General features: G+C 45.4%; 1 protein-coding gene across 2 annotated transcripts in view; it reads left to right on the top strand.

The window, feature by feature from the left end:
* Positions 1-12,056, top strand: part of LOC135400171 (uncharacterized) — a 66,955-nt gene that overhangs the window by 42,447 nt on the left and 12,452 nt on the right. For both annotated transcript variants that reach the window (XM_064631910.1, XM_064631908.1), the window contains 4 exons: positions 261-329; positions 1,257-1,298; positions 4,252-4,287; positions 9,672-9,701. In XM_064631910.1, the coding sequence (XP_064487980.1) occupies positions 261-329; positions 1,257-1,298; positions 4,252-4,287; positions 9,672-9,701 (177 nt within the window). The remainder of the gene's footprint in view (positions 1-260; positions 330-1,256; positions 1,299-4,251; positions 4,288-9,671; positions 9,702-12,056) is intronic.

Below are 12,056 nucleotides of genomic sequence, written 5' to 3'. Positions count from 1 at the left end.
TGGACTGGTCCAATGTTGGTGGACTGCTGAAACCAAAGAAGCGCGTCAAACAAACTTGATTATGGACGTGGCCCGGATGCGTAGATCAGTATAGAGTCTATTTGGGTGAACACTTCGGAGAACGGTATCGCTGTCCCACACACCTTAACACCAGAATAGCGCTTGAGAAAGAGGAACATAAGTGATTGAGCTTTTTGGTATAACTGATTGAACGTCCTGCTCTTGGAGCGTTTTTACTAACAGAAAGTGCAATACTGTAGACGCTGTGCAATCAACTACTAAGGCTGAGACCGTCAAGGGAGCTTCGTGAAACTCTCACCTTGGCCAGGGTAAGTCATGTTATTACGTTTCTTCCTTGTCAATGCATCAAGTTTTAATATCTGGGTTTTCAAAATCAACGTTGCTAATTGAGAACATGAACGAACTCTAATAGGACCCCTTTCCATCGTCCTCACTTTCTCATCCCTTCCACAAGCGCAATGGAGCAATGTACCGCCATAACGGCGATGAATGAACTACCACATCATCATTCCATCTATGTGTGTGTGTGAGTGAGAACATGAGAAGTGTTTTCATAATTGCCACAAAGCTTCATCGCCATCCCGCTCACATATTAACCCAGATGCGCTGAGGTAGGGTATCGCAATTCCTGCGGCGAAACACTGTATCCCATCGTCACGCATGTACCTGTTGTTGTTGGGGCCACAAAGCTAATTTGAGAATATTTGCGAGTAATCTAGTATTCTCGTTCTCCAGATATCCCGAATCTTCTCCAAATCATGTGTATAGCCTGCACTCCAAATCGTAATGGCAATGGTTCTGTTGGTATTTCTAAATACATCCTTCTCGGTTGCCCGAGCTACGAAGCTCTCAGATCCACACTTTCAGTGTCTCTAAATCACCTGCACTCTTGCCCTCTCATTATGTCAAGATTGCTTGGTCCGTGGCCAAATCCAGCCCATCACCGTTCTGCCCTAAAATCACTTCTAACCTTATTGGATCCCGTAGCACTTCGGTCCTCACTGTGAGGTGCCTCATTATTCCATTGCACCCACCAGCAATGGGGTAGAATATGGTTGGCTGGGAGCGTGTTATATTGTGGAGCTCTCTGTTAACAGTGAGGTTCAGTTGCCATTGCGTTTTGCCAGTAAGTTTATTCTTTATCTAGCGGATCTTCTTTCCCTTTCAATGCCATTTGTCTTGACTTGCCATTCATAACGTTGAATCCTCATCTTTGAATTGGTTTGCCCACACAGGACTTGCCAACTTGGAGGGACTTTGGAAACTATAGCTTGGAGGTAAGATACGGTTACACGTAGCATCCACGTAGACGGGAACTTGTGCGAAATCTATGAAGTATACTATTTCGAACCTGATTCTGAATTCATCGTTTCAATCATAATCATCACCAGGACATATGGTCACTTCGAACTGTAAATAGTTTTAAATGTGTTAAATCCTCATGTATCACGCCGTCGCTATAAATTATACGTTAAGTGGTAACTTGACGCATGTTAGATTGGGTACATGTAGAATATTGGTTCTGTGAACTGAGCCTTCAGTATACCGGCTTCGTCGGAACATGATTTTGAATTGAAATGCGTCAAATTGGCTTGTGTTTGAGTTTGAGTTTGATTATAGAAAAAAAAAAACGGAAAATATTGAATGCGTCAAACTGGCGGCAACACTCCCGTTTCCTGATCGTAAGGTTGCCGATTCGAACATGGCTGAGAACGCCACTATATTGGTTGGCTGGATTTACCAAACTCCTTTCGTCGGACTGAGAGCGAGGGCGCCCTAACAGTTGTCGAACGCTAGGCTATAGGGCGCTCCGTAACGCAAGTATGTTCGGCTATTCCTCAATATCCGTGCCAATTACCGTGAACTTGGGTAAATTCGGCACGCGCTTCATATCGATGGGGTAAGAAAGCGACCTTAGCAAATTTCCGAGCCCAGTTCGTAAGAACTGACGTATAATTAAGTTAGATTATATTCACATCGGGCGCTGGCAAGAATACTTTAAGAACAAATGTCGTTGACCTCGTGATTCTAGGTGGCGTAGTCTCCTCAATATAATTTATGAGCACGCTTTCTGGGAGACCCTGTATACGGGTTTCTTAATTCGCAACATATTTTTTAAACAAAAGCTATGAGAGGAGCATAAATGTTGTTCCTGCATTTCAGTTGTACGGCGAGGTGGACATCCTCTGGAACAGAGTGTAACTACTAGATAAACAATTACTACAATTCATTTAGCTCAGTAATTCTGGGCGAAAATGAGGCAGCAGAATGGAAGAAAATCCACGCTGGAAGCTACTATATTTTTCGACATCCTGAAATCAGCACGTACGTTGCAGGGCTGGGCAAGATACTTCAAAAAGTATCTTCGATGCCGATACTCGATACCCTCAAAAATTGTATTTCGGATACCGATACAAGATACAGAACCGAAATTGATTTTCGATACAGATACTCGGTACTGTATCGTCGTTACTTCGATACATAACTGAAATCCCGAATATAATACAGCTGGTGTTATGATTAGCGAAGTTTATATTACTGAAATCACAATATAATCAAGCTGGTGTTATGATTCGCGAAGTTTACATCACTGAAATAACAATATAATAAAGCTGGTAATATGATTAGGGAAGTAAGAACATTTATTCGTTTTTTCTAGAGCCTTTAGTGTATTTTTATAGCGCACTTTTTCTGACAGGGCTTGAACGTATCCGACCGCACGGATTTAATGAGGCTGCACTGTCTAATCAGCTAGTCTTGTTAGAACTTTAGACTGAAGCCGTGGGTACGTTGAAACGATCGCATCAATAAGCAGCCTAGCAAAAAACAATTCTTTAAGACAATGTTCTTCGTGCGTACCGGTCTGTGAGCACTTGACTATACATACGAATAAACCTGAAACTTTTTTTTTTGCTGCTTTTATCGTTTGGTACTGCAGTACTTACCCGGTAGCCTCTGACTTTGCCTCTGACTTGATTTTCTTAGTTGGCCGTTGTGAATTGTGAGCTGTAGAACGGGTTACAGTGCTCAAGCTAAGCCGGCGGTTATTCTTTCCGCATGGCAGACGCGGAATCCACATTTCAAGTCAAGTGGACGTGCTCTTGCGCACTGAGGAGGGGGACATCGGGCAGCGCAGTTCCAGAAGCCGTGAGGTTGGTCCTGTGTAATGCGTTTTCGGCGCGCCCGCCGTAGAAAGAGACGGAAGAGATTCTTCTGGAACCAACTACAAGCCGCGCGCGCCCACGAGCGCGTCACAGGGCAGGGCCCAGGGCCTCCTCTCCGGGCGACCTTGACGATGGAGCGCGCGCGCGGACGTAAGCTTCGAACGAATGTATGGTCGACATGTCTACGCCACTGCGGCCTGGCTTGTACTACCGCCTGAGCGAGACCCGCCGACCCTAAGTCTCAAAACAGCCTCAATATTTGCGTCTTTTTTTAGTATCGAGTATCGTTAAAATACACGATACCCTAAAAATGTATTTTCCATACCGATACTCCGATACTCTCATTTTTGGCACGCGATACCTAATACCGATACACAAAATGTATCGAAAGATTGTATCGAAGATACACGTATCAGCGATACTGCCCCCCACTGATACGTTGAGACATCCATTTCTGAAATTCGCTATGCACTTACGTGCAAAAACGATGTGCCTGTGCTACTCTCAACGTTTTTTATTAGAAAATTTGTAACGCTTCAACGAAAACACTCTGTACGTAGAATGCAACAATAGCATGAGTCTCACCGGTAAACAATGTGAAATGGCCCAAGCAGACCACAGTTAGGGACGGCACAGACGCACCCTACGACACTACACACCTACTACACAGACACAGCCAGCCTGCGGTGCGCGTCGCCCTCTGAAATCCGGAACCAGTGATATTCCTCAACACAGATATGGTTCTTTCACGTCAGAAATAATCGCGAAATTCGATTCGGACCGAAATGATATCGCCAAAGACGCGCAAGGGGGAAGATAAGCATGAATATGTTCATGTGGGCTGCTGGAGCAAAAGGCGTTCTCTCATTTTCAACAAATCAGGGCAGAGAACGATGTCATTCTAAATGATGATTGGACTACAGGTGAAGTAACGGCCTTTCCGCTAAAGAACTTAGGTTTGCCGTCTGACTAGGGTATTAGACTATGCTTTAGAAATCACTCGGGAGACAACCTCTTTCAAACTTGGTCGCGCGCACTAACGTAGCTCTTACTTTATTTTTTCAAGATGCTCAATGGTGTTATCAGGAGCGTGGCGGAAAAGGTAAGTGCAGTAGGAAGTTACTGACCTTACCGAAAACGAGGCCATTGGCATTTCTATAGATGTGACCTGCAAAATATCGCGACGAAGGGTCAGAAACCGCTTGAAAAGCAATATGAACCTCTTCATAACGTTACATTCGTTCCTGTGGGTATCTCTCGCAACAAAGTGTTCCACATGGTTGCCTGGTTGCCTGGTTAGTTTTCCCAAGAACAACATTATTTAAATGGTAATGAGTGGGGACTTTCATTGCCAGCGGATCGACATGATGTAATGAAGCACCTGACAGCACCGAATTTTGCTTTTCTTTTCTTTTTTGGTAAACATGACGGTCTTGGCAGAGTAGGAAAAGTTATGAGTTTCACCGGGACTTGACAAACATATATTGAAAAATAAGTGAGCATAACGATATAAGAATTTGTGGTGACTGCTGTTCCGGAACCCGTTTGAGCCATATCCTGTAAGATACTCTTAATTACACAGAGAAGGAAATGCAATTGAGAATGGTCGAGCACCACTTCGCGGTACTCGATCAATGGGTTGGTTTGAATTTTTCTAATAATGACCCAGGGGCAATAAACGGAAGGCCACGTCGAGGAAGAGCTGCTTTCGAGTCCAGCCTATTCGGGAGGTCTACTCTCCTATGCTGTATAGCTACTGTGTGAGCCTCCCATCGCATTAAATGTTTCAATTCACATTATAAACGACGGTGCAAAAAAGCAAAGTCATGAAAGCCAAAAGGCAAATGAGAGCTCGCACTCATATCACATCACACTCATGTGTGATGTGACACGCCTGTGTTGCAACCTCAGAATAGTTACTTTCCACCATGTGGACGAGATGCCCTTATCTCGTCCTCTCCGTATAGGTATGATTATGCACATACAAGAAACCAGTACAGGAGAAGATGTGACGAGAGTATGTGCATGTCCTGTTCCTTGAATGAGGTCCCTTGGTATACTGAAAGAACGACTTAAGAACGAAGTGAGCTGGTGACTTGAATACATGACGAAAGAACCTCTAGAGAGTCTGCAACAAGGTTAAGGCGGAGGGGATAGTAGGTCAGCTATTGCTTACTGACGCAGTTCCCACACGGAGCGGATTCAGATGGTTTCTGTCAAAAGCCGCCTGGTCTGGTCATTATCAACAACCCTTACAACAGTATCTTGCCACATAAGAAAACAGCCTTTACGACATACAAGACGCTTTAAAATTTCTGAAGTTCGATCTGTATCCCAACAAACAACAGATGTCCTGACAAACGTCTGCAGGATGTCCTTCTTGGACAATAGGATATCCCTGGTGGGATCAGCCTGAATATCCCATTGATATCCATGTGACATCTAGGAGACCAGGATATGGGCATTGTTTGAACGTCGCGGGTATATCCCTGCGATGTCACTTCAAGATATTGGGACAAATGTGGGACGTTTATGAACCGTACGTTGTTCTGACTGTTAAAACTTAATATAATGTGCACTTACTTTTACTTGATACATCCGCAGTGACGATGCCACGGTGATATGAATGGAAAGTACATACTTACCAAACATAGGATAAAGGTGTTTAGGCTGCTCTCGCCCTAAAAATAAGAGCGGTCTCTCTTTTTGCCCCCTCCACCGCGTACGCTGATTTGAAGGGAAACCAGAACATTCACAATAGCCTCTGTTGCCATTGCTGGTGGGAATGCCGGGAATTACGAGCCACTTTTCCAAGGCGCCAGACGCTGTTGCGAGTGCTGACATGGCTGCCAGCTTACTAACGCCAACCGTACTAGCCGTACAAACACAGTCAAAGAGTAAGCATAAAACGCGGTGCCAGTGAATTAGAATGCTGTCACACCACGGAAGGTCTTGGTATCGGTTTTGGAAAGTACTTTGTGCTAAATATTCACAATGACTCGGGTCGTGCACAGAAAGCCGAGGGGATGGCTTTGCGCCTGCTGGTTATTGCGGGTAGACCCGCGTAAACCTCGGAGACAGAGCGGGGTATACCCGCGCCTTACTGGCAACCCGAGATGACACGGAAATGTCTAGCCGCGAAGAACAAAATTGCGCGGATATCCGCGGGTATACCGACACCCGCGCTCATTTTTACTCATGACATCTTCATCAAACGACAAAAAGACACAATCAGTGTTCAAGTAGATTTCAGTAATGACAGGAGCTATGGCGGATCAAGTACAAACACCCGTCTTTTGAGCGAACAACTGACCGTTAATGTATATAGCTGTTGATTTTAGATACTGCTCAAGTATGGGCAAAAAGCCGGTAACAGAGATGCCCGCTGGCGATTGGAAACGAGCGATGTGATCTGCCAAATAGATCCTCACCCCGGCCAGAAGCATGGATTCACATAATAGTAAAAATCTTTTATGTCTAGAGGAAAGGTCCCCGGAAAAATGCCTCTGGGGATTACGTCACTAGGAAAAAGGTCACTCAGCAAAAAGGTCCCCGGAGGTTATCTCAGAAGTACGTTCCACGGAGACTCTAATCCGTTCTAATCTCTCACCGTCTCTCTCCGTTCTAATGCTATAGCGCGAATTTTCATGTCATTTGTGCATTGCTGACATGGTCTCATGCTTAAAGGGGGACTATCGCATCCGCCGAGGTCGATTGCAAATCTACAGTCCCATTTTACTCCTCGTTCACCATTGATAATCACGCCGAAAATCCGGGGCGAGTTAGTGGAGATGTTTCTATGGAATTGGATCTTACGCATGGCAACAGCACACGACGCATGTTGAGAGCATTCCGTAATTCCCTCTCTGTAGACGTCACTCGGAGAACGCCAATCAGAGAGCGCCCCTTGGCGGGGACGAGGCCAATCAGGGGGCGCCAGAGAGACCTTGGCGTCCGGGAGTGATGGGGTGTGATGGAAGTGATGGCGGGAATGATGGGGACTGTAGGTCGCGGTGAAGTCTGAGATCGGTTCGTGGAATGCTGTTTCTGGCCTGCGTCCTACGTGTTTGTACAGCCAACACCGCCAGCTTTTGGAGCGAATTTTTCGAATGGGTTGATAGGTAAGGGAACAACCCTTTTTATTTCGGGGTTCATACTGCAAGCACACTTGCTGGTATTCTAGGTGTTGTCGGGTGTACTGCAAACATCCGCCCTCCGAGGCCTCACTCGTAAAGGTGAGACCCCTACACACGCATGGTTGTGAGACATTTGAAGAATATGTTCGCCTTCCATTGGAAGAGGATTGGAACAATTTCTGCAACACACCAGATAAGCATCAACATATCTAAACGCGTGGACATCACCAAGGGGCACCAGAGCAGTGCACAGTTGACGGTCTACAGATGGTAGAAAAATATCGCTCAGAATAGGTGCCATGCACGACCCTCTGCATATTCCTGTTGTTTGAACAAACACGTCTTCGTCGTCTCTGATGTAGGTAGGGATTAAATATATCTGCAAAATGTCTAAGGAGTTCTCTACAGATACACCATGCAGGTTCTGCAACTTGACCTTGTCATTTAGTTGTATGCGCTCCCTCACTGCCTCAAACAGTGCCTTATGAGGCATCGAGTAATCTAAATCACCAACATCGACTCATACGATGAACGGCATGTCTTCACATCCTTCAGACGAAAATTCTATGATCGGGGTAGAGTTTCGAATTGCTAATACATCACTGACTTTTAACTCTCCTAAGTAATTTTGTAGTTACGAGGAGACACTTTCTGCCACGTATTCCTCTTCTTCTGTTGTAGTACCTTATTTTCATATTGAGTCAGACAATGGACCTTTCCCGTGTAAGCGTATGCGCATGCGCAGCCACTTGCAGGCGACTGCCATGTTCGCTGGGGGACACGTTTCAGGCCGTGACTTGTCGACGCTTTGTACTCGCAATGAGTAGAATACGCTTTCACTCTTTCCGCATTCTTTTTACAACGGTCTCTTGCTAATTTCCCACGGAACATGCCAGGCCGAATAGCGTCCCCATGGTTATAGACGACCCTCTGTTCACAAACATGTGATGTCATGACGAGACCGGTTCGAGGTTATATTTTGCTGTGGTAGGCAAGAAGCGGGAAAAATGCGTAGGCTGATAGGCTGATAAAGCTGACAGTGCCACCAGCAATCCCGGTGCCGGCTGTGCTGTCTAGGGCTTTTCCTGGGTTTTCCTCAGACGCTTTCAGACATATGTCGGCCCAGGACGAAGTCGGCCCAGGACGCACATTCCCCCAGGGCGTCAGTCGTGACGTTGCCCACCTCTGTGAGGCGGAGAACGGCGAGCGCTTTCACCATCACCACCACCACTACCTTGGCATGGTGGCAAGTCGTAATCGATCACGTAGGGGGTCCGGTCGTCTATTGTGACGAAAGATACGACGTTCGATACTTTGCCGTCAGGGGCGACGCGAATATGGAGATGGTCACTTTACTGTCTGTAACACGTATGTTCAATGTCACTGTTCTTAAAAATTATTTTCGCTTATATGATGTTACACCTTCTGAAAAGACTCAAGCAACCTATAAAAACCATAAGACCTATGTCCAATGTCAGTCAAATGTCATCTATGAAATTTTGCAAGCATGCGGCTTCTGTTACACAGGTCAAACCAAGAGGTGCGTAAACGATCGTTTCAAGGAACATGCGTTGAAAAAGTATATCGTTCATCCCTCTGATATTGCAAAGCATCGTTATGTTGTAACGGCTCGTGTTCCTACGTGGCAAGATACTGTTGTAAAGGCTGTTGGTAATGATCACACCAGGCGGCTTTTGAGAGAAGTCTTCTCAATCCGTCCGTGTAGGAACTGTGTCAGTAAGCCGTCGGCACGACCTTCGGCCCTTTGATGAGACTATCATCCCCTCCGCCTTAACCTTCTTGAGGACTCTTTAGAAGTTGTATCCTTCTGCAAATAAGCTCTAGCTGTATTTGAGACTTTGTTTGTGTGTGTCAGTTTTTCGTCGTCGCCTTAGTCTGTCTTTGTGTGTGTGTGTGTGTTTTTTTTTGTCATATCTCCCTTGGTAGGGAAGTTGTTTTCCACGTAGCGTAATGGTTATCAACCATTCGGGACCAGCAATCGAGAGGTGTGGGGTTCGACTCTCGCCACTGTATGGGTTTTTCGACGACTGCAATTATTTCAGTCTTTCAGTGACACTTTATGCAAATTGAATTTGACAAGAAACGGTGTATGACCAGTACGTATGACGTATCACGAGAGAGAACAATTTTGTTGTGATGGTTGCCAAGGGACATTCTTTTCGGCGTTAGCAGTGCTGAGTACCCTAAACGTGAACGGTCAATGAACAACAGATACGTAAAAAAAAACAAATAAAGGAACTGCTCATAAAAGATGCCCGCGAAAGGGAAAATGAGCCTCACGACGGTTCGTATACCGTCTGACGTGTTTATTTTTCCTGTTGTTTTTCAGGACTACACATACCAGGCAGCTCTGGCTGAGGTAAGACAACTTGTAGTCCGGTAGCCGTAGTTGAGATGAGACGACACAGAAAACTACCCACTTTCTAGGTTTGCGAGATGCGCACTGTGTGGCAGAAAAGAAATAACCTATCGGACAGAGCTAGAGTAATATAGTTGTGCTCTGTCAGTACCGTAACTTCCAACTGACAATTGTAACGCACAGAACAAGAAGAATATACCTCCAGCAGTTCCACTCAGTACGATCAGGGACACATTGCAGTACGTTTATATCATTAGCGTATTCCGTATACTTTTACCTGCGGAACCCGTTGCTGCATATATATTTGTGACTGGGAGGGTATCACGCTTCAGTTCAACAGGAATTTCAGATAAGGAACTCAGTTGTTGTCACAGTAGCATTTTAATGAATGGGGGAGCAGCTGACGAGAGCCTATATATTTGTCAATTTTGTCAGGCTTGCATGACAACCCATGCAGCTCGCGAATCGGTCGAGTAGGAAGCTCTAGCACGCTATCCCAATTTCATTGAACTTCTGGAGGCAAAATGAAATGGAAACTACAAAAGTGGGTGTATATTTGTGCTTTGTATTATTTATTGGTGTTGCCTTGGCTGATATGCAAGCACACAAAACTAAACAAAATGAAGTGCATCACCTTGGAAAGCGATCAGAATACCACTGTTCTTGAAACTTGAAGAGATGTCACGCCGATGAAACGTTTCTCATTATCCCTCATATAATACACACATCGACTTTTAACCGTATTCAGTGCACCGGCGTCGCACTTACCACGCAAAAATAGGGGCGTGACCGACAGACACATCCCTTCGAAGCGAGCTTACGCCAACAACGTCCAGGCCTCTCAGTCAATTGTGGAAGATCGGGAGCGCACACTCCTTGGGACCACGTGGGTACATGGTGTCGCTTTGGACAGCAACGACGTCGTACATATCCTCTTCTCGTCTTCCACTCTTTGTTTTCCCCAATTTGCCTTGTGCGCATTTTCCCGGACTCTGTGGCAAATATTGACCAGAAAATCTTCATTGTGCTCAGCGTTTACTAGTCTTCCGACCTGAGCGGCAAAACTATTATTAGTCGCATGAGGAGAACATTTGGTTAAAACTGATTTCACGGCGTTTCTTGCAATCCCTATTTTGATGGTCTTAGAGATGTTAGAGTAGAATAGCATGTTAGGTTTCCGGCCCCTCTGTCGGTGCCTCCAGCGTAGATTCTGGCCTTTTCTGATTAATCTCAAGTCCAAGATTCGGAATTTGACATTGGTTATGTTTTCTATTGTGAAACTAAGTACCGGGGCTGCTCGCTCATAGAAAGTAGCCACTTGATCCGAACAGCTGCTGTCTATCTCTGGTCTGATTACTAGAATGTCGTCTACGTAGTGAAAAATTTTTTCACTTCCGAAAAGGCGAGCATCTTTGCTGGACTTACCAACGGAGATGCCAGAAATTACTCATGCCCTTCTACTCTAGCATCTCTAAGACAATCAGAATATAGATTGCAACAGACGACGTGAAGTCAGCCCTAACCAAGTCCAGTCGTCATGAAACTAATAATAGTTTTGCCGCTCAGATTGGAAGACATCCTGCTTGCCACAGAATGCTGAAGAATGCGCACAAGGGAAGGGAGAAAAATAGCAGAGAAGTAGTTATTCATTGGAGAACTGATATTTTGAGGCTGGAACAACAAGTTATTCGTACACAACATTCGTATACAACAAACAATTCGTTATGTGCATGGGTAGTAACACTACTTGATGGAGATAGCTCGCAAGTATAATGTAAAGGTGGTTTGACACAGTTGGCACTTTTATGATTGCTTGTGTTCTTCAGGCTTCAGGAAGCTTAAAATTTCTCCGTTTCACACTCGTGTCACAATTGGTCTGGCACCCGAAGCAACAACAACAACTTTATTTCAGGATGATGGGTGGGGAGTTGTTGAAGCGCGGAATGAAGTATCGGGTCCCGTTACAATGCGGTGAAGTTCTCCTTTCAGAGTATACACTCTAAAAACTGAACTTCACCACATAGCACGCTCTGCGCCAACCATTGCCAGGAATGATACGGTTATCGCTTCTCGTTGGAGTAGAGAGGGAGGCGTACGCCTTTTTATGTCGATTTGGATACAGGAAAATTGCCACAAAAAAAGCGTACGCCCCCATTTCTCTTCGAATTCAAAGGGATAACCCTATCATTCGTGGCAATGGTTGGCGCAGAACGTGCTATGCGGTAAAGTTCTATTTTTAGAGTCCAGCAATGTAAAATCTCGCGGCAGCAGAAGTTGGGCGGGATTGCGTGACGTCACGGCGCGGAAGAGGGAAGCATGGAGAGGCGTTGTTCTATCTAGGTGGTGTTGCAGTGC

The sequence above is a fragment of the Ornithodoros turicata genome, chromosome 7 (assembly GCF_037126465.1).
Source record: "Ornithodoros turicata isolate Travis chromosome 7, ASM3712646v1, whole genome shotgun sequence".
In the NCBI taxonomy this organism is placed as follows: Eukaryota; Metazoa; Arthropoda; class Arachnida; order Ixodida; family Argasidae; genus Ornithodoros; species Ornithodoros turicata.
The sequence above is the reverse complement of the archived record's forward strand: the minus strand, read 5'-3'. Positions and strand labels throughout refer to the sequence as shown.